The 24,300-nt window shown below is 33.2% G+C and overlaps 2 protein-coding genes across 3 annotated transcripts; one reads left to right on the top strand and one right to left on the bottom strand.

The window, feature by feature from the left end:
* Positions 1-8,862: 8,862 nt before the first annotated feature.
* LOC129889990 (uncharacterized) lies at positions 8,863-14,774 on the bottom strand. Its single transcript, XM_055965480.1, has 14 exons — positions 14,512-14,774; positions 14,367-14,414; positions 13,938-13,998; positions 13,811-13,843; positions 13,017-13,141; positions 12,801-12,935; positions 12,448-12,524; positions 12,056-12,291; positions 11,389-11,445; positions 11,145-11,313; positions 10,398-10,455; positions 10,241-10,326; positions 10,070-10,126; positions 8,863-9,376 (listed from the first exon to the last, which is right to left on the bottom strand). The coding sequence occupies exons 1-14, from the start codon at positions 14,666-14,668 to the stop codon at positions 9,299-9,301; spliced, it is 1,377 nt and encodes a 458-aa protein (XP_055821455.1). The 5' UTR covers positions 14,669-14,774; the 3' UTR covers positions 8,863-9,298.
* Positions 14,775-17,438: 2,664 nt separating this feature from the next.
* LOC129889989 (plant UBX domain-containing protein 8) lies at positions 17,439-23,922 on the top strand. Of its 2 annotated transcripts, none has more exons than XM_055965479.1 (11): positions 17,439-17,673; positions 20,347-20,408; positions 20,522-21,104; positions 21,185-21,268; positions 21,340-21,452; positions 21,659-21,860; positions 21,962-22,177; positions 22,254-22,385; positions 22,795-22,938; positions 23,026-23,082; positions 23,610-23,922. In XM_055965479.1, exons 1-11 carry the CDS (start codon positions 17,590-17,592, stop codon positions 23,715-23,717), a joined length of 1,785 nt encoding a protein of 594 aa, XP_055821454.1. In that variant the 5' UTR covers positions 17,439-17,589; the 3' UTR covers positions 23,718-23,922. The 2 variants fall into 2 exon arrangements, with proteins under 2 accessions (XP_055821454.1, XP_055821453.1); XM_055965478.1 differs by having other exon boundaries at positions 17,440-17,673; positions 21,650-21,860.
* Positions 23,923-24,300: the final 378 nt, after the last annotated feature.

The following is a 24,300-nucleotide window of genomic DNA, read 5'->3' as shown; positions in this document are numbered from 1 at the left end:
TAGCAGGTTATTATTCTATATTATTATTGTTGGTGTAGCATGTAGGTACACTTAACTGAACGGTGTGGAAAGTTTTTACATAAATAGTGTACAAAACTTAAAATATATAATAATTCAGCTACATTACCAATGAAATCATGCCACTACTTTCAGGTGTTATAGGATAAGTTTAAAAAGCAGTCAACTTAATTGCTGAATTTATGTACCTACGTTGACCCAAAAAAAAAAAAGACTTGGCTAGAGACTAATAGGTTCATATCCAAGCAAAAGCAAATTCAACAAAATGAGAAATTAGAAGGTTTTGCATCCTCAATCTCAGGATTCCAAATCAACATTAGGTCGTAGAAATAGCATCAACTGACCACTTTTCGGCTGGCGCCCTATTTTTGAAAAATAGCTATTGTCTTAGAGTTTTCACTACCACACGTGAAACTTAATGATCACGTGAAACTTCATGATTGTACACTGAAGTTTCACTTATAGAAATTCAAATGTCATGACTATATCTATTTTTCAATTGCAATACAAGAGCTGAAAAAGTGGCTATTTATAAATTTTAGCCCATTAGGTTAGGGGTCTTGATAAGGAATTCCATTCAAAAGCGACCAGAATTCAAATATGCTGCATTTTTCCTGGAAATAATAGAAATATGAACATGTGCATCAAGCTCTATACATTTTGATTGACAATTTTGGGGGGGAAAGTTGTCTGTGGATCCCATGGGCAATCTTGGAAATGGTATTCCATGCAAGTGAATCGTAATTAAATTTTGCTCACATAGTTCTCGTGGTTTGACTTTTGAGTAATTGGGTGCTAGTTTTGAAATTTTTAATTCGTTGAAGTATGAATACATATAGGTTTTAGGTGTTATTTTTATGCTTAATTAGATAAAAAATAATTATTTCGGAGGAAGAAGTATAATTAGTGTTTGTCGCCCTGTATTCAATAAAGTAAAACATCAATACTTTTAAGATGAAAAGAAATATAGTATCCGAATTCACAAAATTTACTGTGAAATTTACTGTGTGTTCTTAAGGAATTTAATTTTCTCATTATACACGAAGTTATAGATTATTTCCTCTTAGGATAAAATGAATAAACTATTAAAAGAGTAGCGGTATCTCAAATTCGATAATTTCAGCGAATTAATAATTAATATTAAGAAAAAAAAGAATTTCTTTTGTTTGACTGATAGAAAAAAAAAATTAATGAGATTGATAAATAAATTTTATCTAAAAAATTATCAATCAATCACATTATTTATCAAAATCAAAACCGAGCATCGACGGCGCAAGGGGCAACCTTAGTTAACCATTAAGAGCTAAAGGAAGTGTTTTCTAATTTAAAGATAAAACTTTTCCTTCTTCTAACAATAAGGGAGAAATGACTTTTCATTTTTCCTTCGCTTGTTCCCACATTTCTCAATTCTTATTTCATCCAACAGTCTTCACATATCATGTATCGTACAATAAGTCTTCACTACAGTATCGATGAATTTGCCCTTTGAGATATTGTGAGAATAAATGTGGTTTGTGTGGATTTTTGAGGGCCCAAGCTCTCTGTCTGATCAATCAATCTCCTTTGAATCAAGACCAGATGTGACCCTAAAAATGTCGATCTTGACCTCAAATTAAATAAATTCTTGAAGAACTTATAAATAAACTATCCAAATCCCTAATCTGCAATCAATATGAGATTAAGGGTCCTGTTATGATCATTGTGTTTGTGGTTATTTACTTCCAATCATGTCTTATATTATATAACCAATCTAACGCAAAATTTTGCTATCTTTTAAATATATGTATATGTAGTGTTCATATATGCAGCATTTTCACACTAAATATATTAAATTATTTGCACTGACAGGAGTAGAAAATTTTGTTGTTTTATATATTATCTGACTCAATCGTGATGATTGGATACATAAAATAGAGTCATTTGGAAAACTTGATCGATTGTCAGATCTTATATTAACATTATTATTCAACACGTTGAGTGTCCTAGACTTCATATGAACAAACTTGATCATTAAATTAGTAAATTATAATGTTAAGGAATGTATACAGTAATATATCTTGATTAATCACCATATAAACTCTAGATTCTACTTTGTACTACGTAGGAAAACGGTGAAAACATAATTATAAATCAGAAACAATTATTACAGATTAATACTTCTGAGAATTAGTCAAAAAAGTAAAACTAAACAAAACTATGAAACAGTACGATGACCATAAGGAACTTAATGTTGGGTGTGTATGAACAAAGTCCGTCATAGAAAAAAAAATGAACATAAATAAATTATAAGGTGATCATTTTTGCTGATCGGCCAAATGTATAATTTGTTGAGTATCTTTGGATTATCTTAGTTCAATAATTAATTATATCAGAGTTAATGATTCGACAAAAAAAATATGAAAATCGGGGAGCAACGATGTGGGGCCCAGCTTAATGCATTTGGACATCTACGAGCTTGCGAGATTATTGAGTGTGTGCGAATTAAGTCTCACATGGAAAGTAGAGAAGAAAAAAATAGTTACTTGTAAGATAGTTGAGCATTCTTAATGGTGTTAGGCGTTCTGAAAAAAAAAATTACAAATTTGATTCAAAAAAGATAATATCATACTATATTAAAAGTATTTTCAAATTATGTTAGCCTGACACTTAAATTTACCAATAGCTAAAAAGCCATTGAATATAAGAAAAACAAAGAGAGAGATCGAGAGAAGAACTAAAGCACAATACTAAGAGATTCTTGATATTAATAAATTCCCTTCTACCATTAAAATAAGATAACACATACGGAAGAAAGTTGAATCAGTACACTAAAATTAGAAAATAACATATAATCCAATAGGTACAAGGGCATAAATTGTCCTACTGTCACTAGTATTAGAGTTTGACAATTTGTTCTGCTCTGCACGTTTTAATGATAGAATGTAATACTACAAGTTTCTGCGCTCCTCATACATGCATTTAATATAAGTTTCTCTTTTTAAAAAATAACATTTGGTTCGCAAATTAAATTACAGAAAAATTATAACGTTAGAATTAGGGATTTTGGACTTATACTTGAAGGTAAATAAAAAGTAAGACTATTGAAATCCAAGTTATTTTGATCTTTTAAGTGTTTTATCTTCGTATGAATATTTACATATTGGAGATCCAATACAAAATAATATTGAAATTACGATATAAAAATACATAAATATTAGTACTTATATACACCAGAAATGAATATGTCAACCAAACGAGGGTATAAAATTAGTGCCAGTATTATTTAATTTCTCGATAACCAAACGGTGTTTTGGTGCCACATTCACTTATGCACGGACATTTGCTTGTTGCATTAGTAAAATAATTTACTATGTAATGAGGGTAACTGATCTTACTAAGCTAATGCAAGTTTATGCTATTAATTAATTAGAATACTATAATCAACTACACCATGTACTGAGGATGTATGAATGAGGTGAATCGGTAGGATGGTTGAGATCTCTCCATTTTTAATAAAAGATTTTGAAAATGAAAAAAATATGTTGCGAATATCACTCTCAGATATAGATTTACAATGCCATAATTTTGATTTTATTGGACCTTAATGCGGATCTAAAAATTGGATAGGGAAACTAAAATGGGTTTTTCAATGTGTGAAATCAGATTTAATTGAGTCCAAATACAAATATCTATATCAAATGAAAAATAAAAAAAATGATTAAATACAAAGTCATTAGTGGAGCCTTTTAGTTCCACGTTCACTTATCCACAACCATTAGTAAGGGCGAATCTTAGGCATAATTTATAGAGGGAAAAATTATTTTGGTGATTATTTTTAATAAATAATTATTGATTTTGTTGATATTTTTTATTTATTATCATCTATAATAATATATAATAATATTGTGATAAATTTTGTATATATTAAGAGTGAATTATGCATGCAATTACAATGTATTATAAGTGTTTTAAAATATATTATGCTTATTTGGTAAGAAATTGACACACTTATATTAAAGTGTGTGATAAATGTATTATCCATGAATAAAACTTGTATTATATATGTTTTATAAATTATTCTCTATTATATTTATTAAAATTGTATTATAAGAATGAAAAAAAAATTATTGTTATAAATGATAAATATTTTTTTAATAGATTATATCTATATAAGTTTCCCTTTATAGATTTATTTGATTAATAATTTTGATTCCAACTTAGTATGTGTGTCAAAAGAATTATTAAATAAATATAACTAATAAATGTCGAACTCAATAATCAAATTACAATAATAGAATTTGGAACGTAAATCTGTAATATTTTTATTCTTGAATCCGCCTCTGATTTGCTTCCGTATAAGTATGATTAAGCGCTATTTAATTCTTTTTTGTTATTATGTTTGTTAACTTTTTTCTACTTATAATTATGACAAATGAAATTTTATTAAGAAAATAGGATCAAAGAGAGAGAATCATATAGTACTTGTGATATCTTTTTTAATGTGTTCAAGACTTCAATTATGTGATTTTTACCCATTATGAACTTTAAAGTGGCTTATGTATTACTCCCTTCGCTTCTATTTACTTGTCAAATATTTTCTAATTTGATTTTTCTTTTTACTCTACATTTTTGACAAATCAAGGAATGACAATTTTTTTTTCCTATTATACCTTCAATTTATTAATATTGAGTTAATGTCTTTAAAAAGTATAGTGAATAAATATATTTAAGACTTTATTAAGTAAAAGAGGTAAAATAGTAAACTCGTTATACCAATCATTATTTTCTTAATAGATGTGTTAAGTTAAAATTTGACAATTAAAAAAGAACGAAAGAAGTAGTAATTTATGAAACCGAGGACCCTGACAAATTAAGCCTAAATGAACATTTCGAGTAGAATTAAAGGAAGTATATTGGTTTTAGCAATGAATAAAAAATTAAGTAAAGAAACTAAACTTGGTGTATAGAGTCCGTATTGGAACTTGAACTAAATTAAGATCGTGCATTGCAGGCTTCATTCGGGGGTGACGCTCCCCAATAGATTTTCTCCATACCTAAGGCTCGAACCTGAGACCTCTGATTAAGGGTAAAGCAGTCTCATCACTGCACCACAATGCATATTGGTGAGTACATTATAAACATTACGGTGAGATGATTGTTGAATTGATTTCTTTAATATTTTTTTCATATATATTTCAACACGTATAATGTTTGGTGATCAAGGATCCAAGAACATGAAGCAAAAAATCAATTTGTTATTATATGTATGCATACACTAGAAACGGGATAAGGTTGATGTATATCCTATTATCCCCAAACTCCACTAATGAGATTACGTTGAGTATATTGTAGTTGTAGTTGTATTATATGTACATATACATGTATTTATACAACTCAGTCGAGGTGTTCTCTCATGAAAATTTCTTGATTAATTTGTCCGTGCTTATCGTACATATCTGATTAATTAAATAATCCATGTTTAATTTTTAAGTTAATAATTATACTATCGATTAGTACAAGTATAGTTGTAACTGTTTGTAACTTGTAGTACTGTACAAGTTGTTTTGGCTACTGATTAGTTTAATTAATCACTTCCTAAGTGAACTATAAGAGTTACCCACTGTTTTCGTTTTCCATCATCAAGTTTTAATTTTGTTAAATAACATCCCTTAATTGGAAATCAAAACCAAAACTATCATTTTAGGAAAAATTAATAGATGTAGATAATTAGACCTCTGTAACTCTTACGTACTCTTAGTTCACTTTGAAAGTGTTAAATTAGTATTAACTAAAGTAATTAATCAATAGCCGATTACTCTCTCTCTCACAAAATAAGTGTCATGTAAAAAAAATATCCCAAAAGAAGTCTTAAGAATTTGAGACAAAAATTAATATATTTTTTCAACTATACCCTTATACTTCATCTTTTTAATTACGCAAGTGTTAAATTTTCAAGAGACAATTATTAAATAGGAATAGCTTAGTAAAGTACGTACATATTATATTTAATGATTTTTTAATAAACATAATTTTACTAAGATGATACTTATTTTGGGACAGAAAGAATATTTATTATCCAAGAACAGTCGTACACAACTGTCCAATTGAGCTTTCATGGCTTCTTTAGAGTCAAGAAGAAAGGACAGTCCGGTGCACTAAAGCTCTCGCTATGCGCAGGATGCAGAGAAGGACAGACCACAAGGATCTATTGTACACAGTCTTATATTACATTTCTGCCAGAATCAAGAATGTAGAAATTAAATTAATTAACCTTTTGGTTTGCCTCAACTGTACTGCTACTTATTAGGGATAAATAAAAATAAATACTCATAATTTGATAAGCATATCCTTTACTACTTTCTTTTAAGTCAGAAAATGTCTGGTGGTGATTAATGTTAATTTTCCTGGAAAGAAGTGTTTTGGTAATGAATGGGGTTGTGGGGTGGGGAGGATCTTAAAGCAAAGAATGCAATAGTCAGAATTTTTATTAAGTGAATTTAATATCTAGGTATAATTAATAATGCATGACAACTTTTGAAGAAAAAAAGGATTGCATCTTTTTTTTCAAAAAGATGAATCATAACTGATTAAAATGTTATCAAGTTTCATTTTTTTTGTTGCAATCCAAATTTTCAGAAGAATGAAATTTAAAAAGTTAATGAACGAAGTAACCTTATCCAATGGCCTCCTTCCTCTCTTTTAGAGTCGAGTCACTTAATACTTTTCTAGCCTTCTATTTCAATCATACGGCGGAATCATAATTTTAATTGGACGAAGAAATTAAGGGGAGTCAATATCATTATATATACATAAAAACTAATTTTAATCAGATATATATACAAAAATTTTGTGGGTCAAATAATACATTAACTCTCAAAATTCAAATTAAATCATACTATAAATTAAAACGAAGAGAGTTATTTTCCAAGTATCATTAATTACCTTCCCGGAAAAAGAAGCAAGCATACTTCTCCATATTGAATAAAAAATAGGTTGAAGTGATATCATGCATGACCTGATATAAACAAAACCTAGGGACCATAAACTTTGTTTCTTTCTTTTTATGTTAACGTTAAAAATACAAACCAAAAACATTGATCAAGCTGAAAGGAAATACATTACTATTATACTCAAATTTCTTCATTTGCAATTTTTCATTTGCATATCACATGCTCTGACCCATTTATAACTTGTATACTTATATAAAAAAAATTATTCTATGTTGATGACATTAAAAGGGACAAAGCCATTAACTAGCAGACTTTTTTGGTTCTTGGGTACCAACCACCCACCCTTTGCACAACTTTTGTCACCTTTCAGTTTGTTTGTTGGAGGTCGTTTGGTAGAGTGTATTAGCAAAATTAATATATGTATTAATTAAGTGTATTAGTAGTACCTTGTTTGGTATACTTTTTCATATTATGTTGCATTAGTTATACATTATATTGTGTATATTATTAATATCATGAATTTCTAGGTATTAGTCCCAATTATCCCTCAAAATTCTTTTTACATCTTTTCCACCATAATTGTTGAGGATATTTTTATAAATAATTTTTTTTATGCAATGCATGCTATTTTAATACACTAAACCAAACAATGCATAAAAAATATTCCATCTATAATTAATGCAAGCATAACTAATACAAGTATTACTAATACACCCTATTTAGTATTATTTTTATACACTCTACCAAACGACCCCTTAGTTAATTAGAATTTTGACAAAAGAAAGAAAGAAAAGAGGTACATATAATAGATTTTAGAGTTTTATCGATAGAATATACAATTATGTTGTTATATGTAGTTTATATGTATCGTATATCAGTGACATATATTGGGCATACATCCGACATACAACTTGTTTTTCTTCTAAGTCGAATTTCAATGTGAAATTCTAACAAAAAATCAACTTTAATCTTCACAAACTACCTCAAAATTGACATATAAACTCAAATTTTTGCTAGTCTAGTTCGACAACAAAAGGCCAAAAAAAAAAAAGGGGGGGGGGGGGGGGAGGGGGATCATTCTTTGCATCGTGGGCCTACAGTTGAATGGGCTGACCAATAGTCTAAGATGAATTAGTTGTTACTCTCATTTGTCTCCGTTATTTCGTTATCAACTATATCGAGGGAGAGAAGGAAAAACAACAGCTTCAATCTGGCATCTGATTTGGGTTTTTGTTTTGCCTGTCCTAAAATGTATTTTTAAGGGAAAAAGAAATTATGGACAAGAAATTGGTAGGATTAAGTATGAGATTGAGGAGCCTGGTAAAATCATTCTAGGGAGATAGTTTAGCGGATGGAAATGGCATTTCTAGGAATGTAATCAAGGGTTAACGAGCAAAAGAAGCTTACATGAATGAAGAAACTTTCCGCTAAACAGTTCTGAAGTAGGTAGACGTGTGAATGAAGGTGTAGTAAGAAGTAGTGAATATTTCTTCCATGGAGACGAACCTCGTTTTAAAATTGGTAGGATTAAATTTGAGCTTAACCTTGAACATTACAACATTATGCATACAAAAGGACTCAGAGAGACTAGGAATAGCATAGCAAGGTGCATCTAACATTTCTTGCTTACAGTATCTCTTTTTCATCCATTGCTTTCTTATTTGTTTTCTGTCCTCTATTTACGACAATATGTCAACTTGGAGTCGGCCTAGGTAATAAGGCCATCATCGCCAAGCTCGTAATCAAGCCATGTATCGGTTGATGAGAATATAACCAAGCATATTGTAAATTATAATCAATCAGAGAGAGATCTTTAGTGGTTCTACCTCCTAATTTTTATGAAGAGAATGAATCTTTTTTCTCGAAGGATCAGAAAAAAATGGATCTGAATCTCCCGTGGGAATGATTTGGAAGATTCAAAACAAAAAATAGTGGTATTTGTTAGCTAGCCCCAATTGGTCTGTAACGAATATGAAATACATACACCAAAAAACATGTGTTAGAACATGCTGATTTACCAGGCAAGTCATCTGCCAGTTGGAAAGAAGCCAGGACTCATGCAAACAAAAAAGAGAGATTACATTAGTATACAACTTTCGTGTAAAAGCCAGAATTCAATGATTTGGTATGAGTTATCACGTGTACACCAATAAACAGTAGGACACGTCCATTAAATGGCCATTCCATGGCCATCAGCAGAAACTCTCATCATGGAAGTAAACTCAGACCCAGTTAAGTTGCAAAGGAGTTGATCAAAAGAAACTGCAACCAACTGCAATATGGATCTGTCTGGCCCAAAAATGCTGGCGTATGATCGGATTGCACTCTTATATAGTGTTTAGATCTCAAGCTTATGTAGCTGCAACCAACTTTTTGATCTTTCTGTCATGGTTCAACATGGCACTCACACTCTCAACAACCAATATAATCTGCACAGGTATTCATACAACATCAAATAAACAAATATAGATGAGGAGCAGGGTCCCAAAAACTAGGGTGAGCAATTATGCAATTTGAATGAACTGAAACTCCGTAGAACAAAACTGCTTAAGGGGTTGGTCCAGCTAATCTCAGAAGAGACTAGTCAATTTATCAGCTTAAATAATAGGAAATTAGGGATTGACACCTCAACAATGATGTAAAAACATGAATGATTGTACTGCATCCTATACGTTTAATCTAGCCAAATATTTACTTGATGACATGACTGCATTGGTAAGAGCAGATTTATGGGGTTCGAAACTTAACACTCAACTTCCACAGAAAGGAGTGACACTGTAGGTCCTCACATGACCAGTTTCTTGCTTAAGAAAAGATGAAGGCAAGAGTTTGTTGCCCTACTGATAGGAAAAGGCAATTTTAGAAGTAGTTCATTCAGATTTGCAAACAAAACCATGATTACAAAACCTTCTTTATCTATGAAGAAGCCATGTCACTCTACTAGAATACCTTTACCTGTCTAGCAAAGTATTCCATGACAAAGAAAGAATACAAGAAACACCAACAGGGCATATTTCACAAGCCAGATACCAATTGATTTGACCCAGAACTCTCTTAATGCATGACACGTTTCACAGGCCATACATACCAAGAAATATACCAGTAAAGGTACAAAAGCAAACCTGGAAGCAAGCATAAGCCATTCCTGTTGCAAAGTAAAAGTTGGCGTTGCCAGTACCCTGCAAAGGTAGTAAGTTATTTGCATAAGCACATAATGCATATCTGGAATTGCCAATGTTTAAAATACAGTAGGAGCAATAATGCATAAGCATAGAAATGAAACAGATATATACCCTCCATATCCACAAGTTGTGCATCACAGGACTAAGAAGGGAAACTCCAACATATCCACAGAAGAGGAAGAAGGAAAACTGCATTTCTGCAATGAATATAATGGTCAGATATAATCCAGTTAGGACCGTAATTGAGAGAAAAGGGTATGCCTAGTACCTGCTAACTCATTGAAAAACAAAGCTAACAAAGCCAAGTACAGAGCTGAGTCTCCAACCTGATCATTATTGAGCCAGATTAAGCAGGAGTCAAGAAATGATCATAATGTATTGGAAAAGACACAAGCAAATAGAAATACCGAGCACTAAATAAGCACTTTACTCAACATGATGAAAGTTAGCACTAGTAAAACTGAAACAAGCACTTATAATTTTTAAGAAGTTTGAGCACAGTAACAAGAGATAGTATTATCTGATGGTTCACCAATCATGCTAAGCATTCATAAAATCAGCTTTAGTTTCGTCAAACAAGGTACATCTCAGATCCATAAATTCAGAATCAGCCTAACATAAATACATGTACGACAGCATCATGACTGAACTTAAAGTGTCAGAAAGACTGAACAACCAGATAGGGTACTAGATGATAAATTCAGCATCCTACCGACAATGGAAAAAATCAAGAAACTCCCAACTACACAGTCCTCACACATCCTCTTAGAAAGGGGACTGCAAATTGTAGAAGATCCCCCAATCCCCGCTCCCACCCCCACACAAAAAGAATATAAATATAAATAAAATAAAAAAAAAAATCAGACACATGATTCCAGTTATCCTGCAGAGGTCATAATATCACATCGACAATTATCTCAAGATGTAAGAGGTTGAAGTACTCAATCTTCAAACATGAAATTCATAATTGTGTTAATATTCATGAGTGAAGTAAATTCAGGATAAGAGTACTCACTGAAGGATAGGGTTTAAGCATTGAACAGATTGCCATGTAAACAAAAGCCAAGAAGCACGGTCGGTGTTTTAGCCTTATGGCTAGGGGAAGTATCATGAAAAGGATGTTCACATGAAAAACAATCAAAAAGAAATCTCTGAAAAATTCAAAGACCTCGGCAAAGAAGTACCTGCAGCCAAGATGCACAAAGAGGTTACTGAAAGAAGAGACAATTCATGGAAAATGCAATTCTATAGTCACTTACCACAAGACACCTATGTTTGGAGACAAATCTTTGACAGTAAGAATAAACCCATAGGTCCTGCAAATCAATAAATGATACAAGACGTATCAACAAGTCTCAATAGAGATAAGCAAATAAACGCAACCAAGATATTTTCCAATAATGTACAGGAATATTTGCTGACAAACACAAAATTATAGCATGGCAATGAAATAGATAATTACCTTGTTACTATATACTTGGTCAAATTTACTTAGCTTAAAAAAAGACCTATAACTTGGTCGAATCACGAATGCAGTGTTCAACAATGAAATCAATTAACGCCATCGAGTTGATTCGGCAATACAGCAGAATGAAAAGCTTCAAGTGTTGAAACTTGATAGCAAGTAGCAACAAGGTGATAAATGAGAAAAAAGATGGGCTATCAATCATGATAGGCATGATATGAAGAAATACAACAGAATATCTGCTGCTTCACTCATACCGCAAGGAAAGAAAAGTCAATTTTTTCTCTGTCAAGTGAATTTTATAAAATAAAAAGGCTGTGGAAGTTGTCCTATCCCGAGCTAGTAAGTCTCGGCTACATGAATCTTTTCTATCAATATTGCTCCATTTAAACCCAGATCCATTGAATATTTAATAGTTAAGATTGTCTAGGCGATGACGAGCACGAGGAAATAACTAGTACCTGTTAAACATTTCTGAAAGGCCACCATAGTTTTTCATAAAGATGCCACACAGAACCAATGTATATAAGGTCCAAATAAAAACCCAGACAAAGAAGAGTCCAACTGGTCTCCATGAGAAGCTTTTTTGGTCTGATAAGCCACGGCCTTTACTCGACCTGTCGTCTTCATCTTTCTTATACATCAGGAACAATTTCCTTGGGGCTGCATCTGGACCATTACCTAACAGTAAGATTATCTGGAACGGAAAGAACCTAATAGAAATTAGAAGAACTCATAGACATTGATGTTCACAAAATAAAGTAAAACAGACTTCAATAGGTATTTCCACTCTTTCCATTTAAACTTATGCGTCATTTCAGCCTTTATGACATTAGGGAAGGAAAAAACTTACAGGTATAATCAGAATTGTCGGATAGAGAGACAAATGAGATGCTACAACCCACCCAAAAGCTGCCAATGGGACTACTCCTGTATACGAACGAGTAAATAAATCAGTTCGTGTACAAGCACCATAGGAAATTTTCTCTTTTTGTAAAGGAAAACAAAAGGCTATATTCATTACAACAAGATGAAAATTATAGAGTATGCCCTATCAAGAGCACCAAGAAGGAAGGAGCAAATATGCTTAGTTTCCCCTTCCATAAAAGCAAATATGAAGCGGATAAATGGAGTGGTGAGGAAACTATATAAAAAGAAGAAAAGAAAAAAACCACTAACATATAAAAAGGAATATTGACTTCTTACGGATGCAGGCTCCATAAAGTGACAAGATAATAAAAAGATTTTCCACAGGGGTTGTATTGAAACCCACACACGTGACAATGGTTAAAGGGTTCCACAAGTACACAAGAGCAGCAATGTCCTCGGATGGTAGAATCTCTGAAACAAAAGAATGGTGGTTATTGCATCATTAACTAGTGAAGAAGCAAATAAATTTCGGCATTAAAGCTGAATATTCACCAGAAACTTCAAAGAGCTTCCCCAAACCCAGCGATTTTAATCTCTCACAATATGCCATGCGAAGTTTAAGGCCAGTTGCCCGGATTAGCATGGCAGAGATGAAATCTGCAATCACAGAAACCAAACTATATCCAAAAATGGGTTGAATGTCCATGTGACTTCATAATTTTGAAAGAACTACTCAGAAATAATGCTGCAGGAGGAACTAACAGATAAAACTCAACATGAGATCTTTTCTATCTGCACATTTTATAGTCTCAGGCAATAACAGTAGAAAATATTATTCAGCACTGAAGGAACACAAAAACGGAAACATGTTACATGCAGGTTACTCGTTTCAAGCTGTATGACCTCTGTCTCATGTTACGTGTCTTCTCTGTTTGGTTTGGTGAAAATGGGTCTAATTTCCACAAAGGAAAACTCTCTGTACACTAAGAAACTTAATTTTTTTGATAACCATACTCAATAATACTTTTTCATCATCATACTACTAGAATCAAGAATAAATGAAAATGCCATTTACTGAAGTTCCTTAGAAAACCATTAATGAACCCATTCACAGGATAATCACAGTATGATCTTTAATACAATGCAGCCATTGAAGATTCTATAGTAACCAATCATTTTTTTCCATATAGGAGTTAGTAAGAAGTTGTTTAAATGTTATTTCCAAATTCAATGATGTAAAAAGTTATCATTGAACGAGTGCAAAGCTTAATTATATATCCGCACCAATATATATGCCTTAAATGAGTATTTCCATATTTTTGTAGAAAGCAAGAAAGAGATAATACCTGCACAGAAGATGATAAGGCTGTCCTTCAATTCTACAAATGACATCAAGAAGAAATTGAATAAGTTACAATAATAGAAAAAAAATCAACAATAATAGGAATGCTTAGCTGAAGCTGAATATTTTACTTTTTCATTGTAAGCGGACCGAGAACCGAGAGCAAAAGCGGAGAACCGTGATACATGGAACCTTCCAGAATATTCAAAATGAAAGCATCAAACAAGTGAAATTCTGACCACATCGAATCAAACAATCAAAAAAAAGATAAAACACTCCCTACTTTTACTTTTACATGTCATGTTTAGATTCTTAAAAGTCAAATTATATGAACTTCCACCAACAATCTTCTTTACCTATTTTTCATCATATTAATATAAGAAGGATTACAACTTACAGTATTTTTCATATAGTCTTTGGATACCTAAAATTTAAATTTAATGTATTGAATTAATCTAATTCAATTTAGCTAGTCAAATTTACTCTCATGAACCAAAATGTGACAAGCAAAAGTAAAAATGAGCTTATCAGTTGAAAGTAGGGAAATAAAGGAAACGAACCGGCATATGGCGACATCGATAACTGCGTTAACCAGTAACCTTCTGCCACTGCCGAGAGGTAAAAAAAAAAATGTCAATCAAAAAACTTAATACTGATACATCGATGTTCTGTATGTATAAATATGAATTCCGGCGAGTTAAATACGTCGGCGGAGGCTGGTGACCGGAGTGGAAACTTCTGGACGAGTAGCTAAGTTAAGGTTTTTGGGGAAGTAAATGAGAACTAATCTGAAGATCACTGATACTACTGCCCATCTCCAAAAGTGTGGCTTCGTTTTCATATTCTTCTTCACCTCCTTCATTATTGCTACTGCACCAGAGCTTCCAGATCCAGCTCCAATGGCTGTGGTAGCAGAGTTGCAGCGATCGAATTTCGAACCGGAGAAATGCCTAACTTGTGACAACTCGTATGGGTGATTTTAGATGGGCTTGGTTACTTAATTGGGCCTAGCGCAAGATATACGGGATTAGTGGAATGGATGGCCCATTTTGGGACTACTATTTAAGTCATAGCCGTGATTAGGAGTATCCATGGTTTGATGTTATATTTTCAAAAATCAATAATATTTTGTTCCATTAAAAAAATCTGAAAAAGAATTATATAAATATTAATATTTTTATGAAATTTTTTAACTATTTTATATATATATTTATCAAAAATTATATATAATTTATTTGTGAAAGCAAACAAGCCCAAAATGAGAAGTCCAGCAAAAGGCCATGTAATGCCCCATAACTTCTAAGCAAAGAACTGAATCATCCTCTGTATGCATATAGGCCCGAATTCGATGACTTCTAAGTTGTGCATATATGTTAAGGTCATTTTCAAAATATTTGAAGTGTATTGGATGTGATTTAAGGTCATAAGGAACCTAAACACCAAATCAAGTTCAAAGCATTTATATCGGTTAAGTTTTCGCATGATTTCATATAATGGTCAACTTCAAAAGATTATATATCTCAGCATATATAGAGTTAGATAGTCCGTGATCTATCAAATTAAAGATCTATGAATCTTCTTTTCCAACACACCAAGTATGCATCAATTGGAGTTCGGAGTAGAAATTTATGAAATAATATTTTCAACCATTTTAAAATAAAACACCTATACGAGTTTGTTTGTTTTTTCTTTATTATTTATTATGAAATTGTTGGAATATCGATATAAATAAATTATATTTTACTTTTTCAAAGCATGTGAATATTCATTTGATGCATAAATTGATTCATCCATTAAGTACATTTTTATGGGTACCTTGAGAAATATTACATGAAATGATGATAATTACCTCCTAATATCATTTATTTATTAAAAAAAAATGAAACTATTAAAAGTTATTTTACATTTAAAACGTTGACTTACGCAATTTGCTCGATATATTTGTAAACTATTATGAAAACTCAACTCATTCAAAATTATCGTGTTGGGTATTTGCCAATAGAAATTAAATTGACCAAAAGAAGGTTATAAAATTGAAGCCTACCTAACCTTTATTCTTACGTTCATATGGGGAACAAGGAAGGAAATTACAAAACAAATCTGTTCCATGCTTCTCTTCAATCTCCTACAAAGGGCTATGAGTACATCCAAATTGTTATAACCAAAAAGAGAAAAAGGAAATTACTCGAATTGACAAACATTACTATTATAATTATGTGATAAGGGTATAATTTCAATTAATTACACGAATTGGCTATAGTTTAATGAAATTGGCTATTATATAAATCCGGGGCACATATATAAATCTGAAAGTGAATATAAAAATCTCTAAAGCAAATCTGGAAGCGAATATACAAAATTGGAAGTGAATATATAGCGAATATACAAATCTCTTTGGAAGTCCAGTTTGTATAATGTAGCGAGATATACAAATGAGAAAGCTCAATTTGCATAATGCATCGAAATATACAAACGTCAATGACCATAACAAATATCAATATAGCTATAGAGAGTAATTAGGAAAACTATACCCGTAGAAAATTATTAAGCTTAATATGTTTGCCATTTTTAAAATTTCCCCCCAAAAATGATATAAATAGTCGTCCAATTTTTTTTTTATATTATATATAATTAATATTATATATTTGATTAACAATTGTAATTGTTTAATCGAGGATCAATTGTTTATTAAAATCCCCCCCCCCCCCAAATAAATAAATAATATATAAATAAATAATCTATTGTTGGACACCTAAGGATATTAATGGTCAACGAAGTGTGTTGAAAATTATGAGATCTCAGATTTCAATTCTAGCACAGATAAAAAACACATTTATCTAGTACTCGTCGTTGGTGGAAGGTAACAGATAGGTAGTTTGTGAAATTAATCGAAGTTCACACAATCTAACTCGAATATCATGATTATAATAATAAAATGACAATAATATATTGTTGAAAGATCGATAAAGAAGATAGCGAGAATTGGAATCATGTGAGTGATTTCATTGTTGGAAGATCGAGAAAGAAGATAGCTAGAATTGAAATTATGTGGGTGATTTCTATCAATATTACTAGACTATGCTCTTATTTTATCATAAAATTTGGGAAGTAAATTAAATATGTTGCTTGTTCTTAAAGTTTGACCAGTTTTTTTCTCAAAGTTTCAAAAACTCACCCAACTCAATTTTGTATATTTTACTTTCACTCACAAAATTCAAAAATCTTTAAATAAAATACATATTCAAAATAAATTTTAAAAACTCATTTTTTCAAGTTTCTCACTAAAGGCTAAACTATTCTATTCAAACTATATTTCTAATATTTTTAGTATCAATAATAGTGGTATACTTATTTAAAAATAAAAATCGGGATCCCTTCACTTGGGAGCAAAGATTATTTTATTTCCTCTCTTCGAGCTTTTTGATCCCACATTTATGCCAAATCACACAATAAGCCCCTAATCGACTTATTCTCCAAGATATCCAAATTTACAGTCTAGACCTTATTAACTTTTTACAGGCAAAGTCGTGGAAGTTAAAGAACATTACAGAAGGAGCAAGCAATTTCACTTTATTTACTTACAAGCCCCTCAAATTCCACCCTAATTTGTACTCAACCCTTCTATAATAATATTCCTTTCTGCTCATTCAGTTTCCCCCAAATACTCTCTCTATATATCTATATCTATTTTACTCTCTCACGTTTCCTTCACAAATCAGTTGTGTACAAAGATCGGAGAATCTCTGTTTCTTCTGCAGAATTTTGGGGAACTTTTGTAGAAAAATGGCGAGACCTAATCAAGAAGAAATCGAGACATTCATGAACATTACTGGTGTTTCTGAAGCCACCGCTATTCAGAAACTTGAGGTGATTTTTTTTTTTGCAGTTCTGATTTACTGCGATTGTTAGCGTACGGGTTTTCGGATTGTTTTTAGCTTATGATTATTGCTCAGTGTAGAATTTTATTGCTTGCAATTTGATATTTTTTGTGCTGTAATCAATCATCTGATGTTTATTGTGTTTGCTTGATAAGTTAATTTTCTGTAAAAATTAATAGATTACTGTGATTGTATTGAGTTCCTGATTTTCACTCAGTTTAGTATTTTAATGCTTGGAATTAATTAGTGTTTACTTAATTTTAATCAGCTACTTCGTCTGTTCAAAAATGTTGGCACTTTTTGCTTCCCATGATTCGAACTAATAGAACTTTGATCAACATTTTGAAATTTATCTCTTTCACTATTTTGGTATTAGGAGAATTGTAACTAGAAGTGTTGCGTAGTTTTTGGATATCTAAATTTTTAAGAAAATGAATTAGGAAAAAAGCATTTTTTTTTTTAGTTTCTGATTACTGAAGCTGCTAATCGGAGGCTTTCTGATTGTTTACAGCTCATTAGCTTCATCTAGTATTTTATTGCTTAGATGTTATATTTGCTTTCTGTAATCAGCCACTTTCCGTAGTCTCAAAACATTTGGCACATTTTGTTTCTCCAAGATGCTAACTGAGTGAATTCGATCTAAATTTTCCTAATGTATTCTTTCACTATTTTGATACGTGGAGAGTTATATCTTTTAGTAGGGGTAAATCAATTTTAATTAAGCTCCAAAAGTTTGTCAAATTGACTCTCTACAAGTTAAAAATGGCAAACAAATTGTTATAGAGGGAGTTATTTTTACTGTTCGTACCATAATGTATATTTGGATGAATTGGAAATGAACTTGACGAAGTCATGGATAATGTAATTCTGCTGATTGTGAGGCTTATTGCGGCAAGTATAATGAGGAAAACTTGGTTCTTGACTGGTTGATTGTAGTTTATTCTTCAGGTTCTGGAGACAGGTCTCTATTTGCTTGTGGTGTTCAATTTTGCTGGTTTGTGTTTACTCAATTGGATCTATTTCATCTGTTGTAGTGTAATAGAGTTTTATGCAGCCAGATATTATTTTACAAGATAAATAAATTAGTAATGTGAGAAAAACATTTGTACACCAGACCGTATACCAAAATTAGAGAACCTACGCAGTTATATTGTTCTCTACAAATGTCACCCAGCTTTCTATACAAAACCTCAAGGATGCACCAGAGAAACTATGAACAAGAGAGTCTATTACTTCTGTTATATGTGTATAAGGGCTCGGGTGAAGACATGGATCGCCTTCTTCTACATTGTATGCTAGTTTCTTGCTTATGGTGGGAAATTCTAGGGTGGTTTGGTTTATCTTGGTGTGATGCCAGATATTGTGAAAGAAGGTCGTGTAACTGGGACTATGGAAGATGGAAGAGAAAATGCTGGGCATGGAGGGTTTCTCCATTAGCACTTGTGTGGGTTGTCATGAAAGAGAAACAAGAGAGCTTTTGAAGGAGTAGAGATTTTTGACAGTCAAGGAATAACCTCTTATCCCTTATTTCTCTTTGGTGCACCCACGAGGTTCCTCTTTGTAGAAGAGATTGGATGACGTTCATAGAAAACCATATCTTTTTGGGGTATGCGACAAGTATACAGTTTTTGACCAAACACTTCAATAGAATTATTTACCTTATTGAAAAAAGGAGGTTATCCTCAAATGTATAAAATCATTTATGATGATCTAATACCCTGAGAGTTCCTTCGATTACCCTCTTTCCACAAGACCCACAAGTGTCTAACTGGAAAAGTCCTGCAGCCAGACGTTAAATGAACTTTATTTAAATACTAGCTAATATATGTGTTCTTGTGTCTTTTGAATTTGATGGGTTCGTGCCTATAAAAGGCTTTCCGATAATCATTAGAAAGAATCCTTTGAGTTTGAAAAGATAGGCAATATACCCCCTCCCCCCCTCCAAAAAAAAATGCTCCACTCAATGTACCTTTTCAGTTCTGTCTTACCGGTATAAGAAGGAGATGAATGGAGAGGTGATCTGGTCAAAACATATATGTGATGTATCAAATGTAGTCAAGAAAATGATAGAATTTCAGGAGAATCTGAGCATTGCTGTCTTGTCTTTATGGCTTCTCTAGATATTTTTGAGAAAAAAAGTTGTGTGTATAACTGAACTTAATGCTCATAGGATCTTGGTTCTACCTCCCCTGCCATATACTCGATAGATTCAAATTTTCATTTTCCCTCTCAATTAATATTGAATTAATTAAGTACCGTATTATCCTTCTGATACATGACCCATCTTTTGCTTAATCACTCTCCGCCACCTGATATAAAGAAAGCCGAGAGTCTTGTAGTGGAGGCTTAAATGTAAGCATGAAAGAAAATTTGTGAGATGGTAGTTTTGGGATGAGTGCTTTTCTTTTATCATGTTTTATCTTCTTGAAGTTCTGTTATTATCAGTCAGAAGTTACTAGGCAATCTATTGATTGATATAAGGTTGGAGATGCACTTTAGTGTCTTTTGCATCTTTAGGACATATTTTGCAAATGTTCAGCCATTGTCATTGCTCGGTGCTTGACGTAAAAACCATAACATTTGATATGGGAGCTCCATAAATCTGTTCTTTTGTTCTTTGAATAAAATAGCTTTCTTATTATCTTATATGCTGTGTTGATAGGAGCATGGTGGAAATCTGAATGAAGCTGTGAATGCACATTTCAACCAGGGTGACATTAATAGGTTAGTATTACATGTCCTTAGTCTCATTAGTACACCACCCTCCCCTTCTCTCCCATTTGGTAGCTGGTTATTTCTTACTGTCTGTTGCTGATTTGTTGTTTCTAATTATGTAGAGTACATGCAGCACCTGTTCCTGCTGCTCCACACGAGGATGATATGGAAATAGATGATCCGATTACAGAGGAATTTCACAGACCTCCTTTTTCAGTTTTTTCCTCTTCTAGAAGTCCAAATGCTTTCTCCCTTCTTGATCCTAGTTTGGCTAGAAGTTTGTTTGACACCGATCTTACAAGCCGTGCTCCATTTGTTTCACATCCAAGACAAGTAAGAGAGATCCCTATTGAGGTGAAGGATGGGGATGGACAATCTGGTCATTCGAGAAATGCTCCTGTTATTGAGGATGTTACAGATGCTGATCAGACCCATGGCCCAGAAACTCGCGGGACTGTCATAATTGACGAGGATGATGACGAAGTAGTTCCAGGTCCTCTGGCAACACATGCTGCCAGGCGTGATAGAACAAATGAAGATATCTTTGGCGGGGACTCTACAACTGTGTTCTCAGGGCCAAGCGCTCCTGGTGGTGATGTCTTGCCAGACTATGCCAATGATATTGAGGAGGAAATGGTTCGTGCTGCGATCGAAGCTTCCAAACGTGACGCTGAAATGTCGACCCAACAATTTGATGTCAACATTGTATGTAGTGATATTGTTAGTTGTGACGTCCTTAGAGCTCTTCCGCTTTCAGTCATTGATATTACTTTGTCATGCTACAGAATCTAAGTGATCCAAGGCCTCAACCAAGGGAGTCTCATCTGGAGGATGCTCAACTTGCACATGCAGTCTCTTTGTCTTTGAAGGTTTCATTTTTACTATTGCTATACTTTTTTTCTTAGCTGGTATTTCTCATGCTAACATGGAGGAAATTTAGGCTGCTGAGCAGGAGAAAGCAGTGCATGAAGAAAGCAAAGCTATACCAGAATCAGAAGGTTATAGGCCAGCTGAAGAGAATGAGCATGGAAAATCAACAATTTCAAATGGAAGGTACTGGTTATTGTCTGGAATGATTTTTTTTAATGAAGATAAAATTTCTCAATATATCTCTTTACGCATTGCTTACCCGTCTCACACTTGCAAACGGGGCATCCCTGCTTCAACCTACACCTACCCTCATGTATGTACTTTTTAGAGTAAAGAGAGCACATTTCTGCATTTTTGGATTATCTAACTAGTCTCCCCAGGCAATTTAGATCAGAGGTGGGGAGTTCATCAGTCCAAGATGAAGCTGAAGACTTAGAAGAGGAACCACTGGTTTGGCGCAGAAGAAAACCTATATCTTCAGGTTCTGAAACAGCTCAGGATGTCGAAGAACGTGTTGTTAGCCCATTATCAAGTCCCCGACAGAATCTTAATCACTCCCCGAGAAACGGTGCTGACTTCCAGTCTGATGAGGTATTTTTTCGCTGTTTTAGTGGTGGATTTCGTCGTACAGTCATTTTGGCTTTGTACTATGCATATGCTTAACCCTGTACTTCCATATGTTTTCTTTGAAGTGGGGTGGCATGTCATCCCTGGAACATGATGAAGCTGTCATGCTTGAAGCTGCAATATTTGGTGGAATACCTGAGGGTGCTGGATATCGTTTGCCATCTGCACCTCATCAGCCTATTCAGAATGGTGCTGATGGACCTATGGGTCCCTATCAATGGCGCATGCCTCGTGCCCCATCTCCCTCTCTTGTGGCACAGCGTTTACTTCGGGAACAGCAGGTTAGCATTTTAAGCCCTCAGCTGCAATTAAATTAGCTATTTCTCACCTGATTCTGCTTCTAATATTTGTACGTAGGATGATGAATATCATGCTGCATTGCAAGCTGATAGAGAAAAGGAATTGAAGGCCAAGCAAGAAGCTGAAGCTGCACTTGAAGAAAAGAGACTGGAGGAGGAGGAATTACGAAGGAAAGCAGAGGAGGAAAAGGTATAAAGTACCATATCTCTGGCCTAAAAAAAGGGGCGAAATAATGGGAACACTGAACCCCGTGCACTTTTTTCCCTTGTAAACTTCATTGGTAATGTGGATTTTTTGTCGTTCAATCTTCTTTTCACCATCTGTTTTTGCATCATTATTGTTCTTCAACATGATTTTCATTTTAGTTGGGTGACATGCTCCTAGCCTCTTTCTGTATGTCCGTGTCGTAGGGTGTTTGTGCATGCATGCACAAACACGGTTCATCCTTTAGGTGGTAAAAAAAATTCATTTTTCCTTCTCTGTGATTGTTATTAAATTGAAGATAGAAGGTATTGGTGAAACCCATATCTTCTCTCTGTAGTAGGTAAAGTATAGATAATCTGGTGGCTTTAGAATCTCTGACTCAGTTATTGATCAGGAAATGGAGAGACAATTAGCAGCAAAAGAAGCTTCTCTTCCTCAGGAGCCAACAGGAGATAACGAGAATGCTGTGAATCTCGTTGTGCGTATGCCAGATGGCAGCCGCAGAGGCCGGCGCTTTCTCAAATCTGATAGATTACAGGTATATTGGTGTTCAGGAGACGTGTTTTCTGCAAATTCTATGGTATTATTTTATGACGATTTAACTGGATCAATGTGTGCTTCGCAGTCTCTTTTCGATTATATTGATGTTGGCAGAGTGGTCAAACCCGGGACATATAGATTGGTAACTCTCTTTGAACTTTAGAAGTGGTATTTTCCTATTTGTTGGGGTTTGGATAATATATGTTTTTAAACAAATGTTCATCAGTTTGTTGCTCTAGGGTTGGTTTCAACTTTCAAAATTGTTAGGAACTTCCACTTTGACATTAATTGTGTCTTGCAAAATACCGTGTTGTAACGAGTTTATACACGTTTTAAAATGGTCGTGCACTTCTTTTTTCTTGGTTTAGATAGTGTGTGTGTGTGTTTGCTTGTTTCTGTTTCATGAATTACTAGTTCCATTTGTTTGTTTTTGTAACAACTAAAATTGATATTGAATACCTGCTCCCAAGGGTGTAAGGCCTAGTGATCAAAATAATGTGGGTTGAGAATCATGTCAAATCTCCATTCTCCTTTGTAAGTCTTAGTGGACAGAGTTACCCCGCAGAATTAGTAGAGTTGTGTGCAATTTGTCTCGGATACCATGGCTATCGAAAAAGAGAAATTGATATTGAATGGAGTACTTACTAATTTAACGTCTACTACATGCAGGTAAGACCATATCCAAGGCGTGCTTTCAGTGATGGAGAGAATACCCTGTCTCTGGACGAACTGGGGTTGACCAGCAAACAAGAAGCCTTGTTTCTGGAGTCTATATAAGTTCTTTACGTTGTATAGTAGTTTCAGATCTCTTCCTAAAGACAGATTTATACATACGTGAAAATGGTGTTCATGGGTTGGTTTGTTTTGGTTGGTAAACGTCACTGCAAATTTATCTGGTTGCTAGGGAGAACGCCATATGATGATCATGATAAGTGAGGAGTATTCCAACGATTTATGGTGCTTTATATATCGAATTAAATCATTTGCTTTTTGAAATTTGATTTTTATGAAGTTCGCCAAATTGTCGTCGTGTGACATAAAGCTGGAACTTAATACGCAATATGGACGGGCTTTAGAGAAATATGAGCATACTACCTCTGGTTTCCTTTTATTTTTTCATACGTCCCTTAACTAAAAGGATTATTTGATTAAGCTATTCTTATTTACTTTTTGATCTCAATAGTTGAGAGTTTTTCAGAAAGTCTCTCTGCTTACATGAGATAGGATAAGATTAACTTATACTCTTATTCTTTTCTGATTTTATTTTATGGGATTTTACTGGATGTTGTACTCTTTTTTTAATCTCAATTTAGTACCATCCTTTTTAGTTACATTATTCTCTCCACATTTATTAAAGGTG

This window comes from Solanum dulcamara, chromosome 5 (assembly GCF_947179165.1).
Source record: "Solanum dulcamara chromosome 5, daSolDulc1.2, whole genome shotgun sequence".
NCBI classification, from domain to species: Eukaryota; Viridiplantae; Streptophyta; class Magnoliopsida; order Solanales; family Solanaceae; genus Solanum; species Solanum dulcamara.
Note: the sequence above shows the minus strand (reverse complement) of the source record. Positions and strands in the feature narration are given on the sequence as shown.

Excerpts from the sequence above, each read along its gene's own strand:
- LOC129889990 (XM_055965480.1), bottom strand. The coding sequence starts at position 14,668 with ATGAAGGAGGTGAAGAAGAATATGAAAACGAAGCCACACTTTTGGAGA. Across the intron at positions 12,525-12,800 it reads ACTTTATGGAGCCTGCATCC|GAGTAGTCCCATTGGCAGCT; the intron begins GTAAGAAGTCAA and ends GTTCGTATACAG. Across the intron at positions 9,377-10,069 it reads TGGCTTATGCTTGCTTCCAG|ATTATATTGGTTGTTGAGAG; the intron begins GTTTGCTTTTGT and ends ATACCTGTGCAG.
- LOC129889989 (XM_055965478.1), top strand. The coding sequence starts at position 17,590 with ATGGCGAGACCTAATCAAGAAGAAATCGAGACATTCATGAACATTACT. Across the intron at positions 22,939-23,025 it reads TCAAATCTGATAGATTACAG|TCTCTTTTCGATTATATTGA; the intron begins GTATATTGGTGT and ends TGTGCTTCGCAG. Across the intron at positions 23,083-23,609 it reads AACCCGGGACATATAGATTG|GTAAGACCATATCCAAGGCG; the intron begins GTAACTCTCTTT and ends TACTACATGCAG.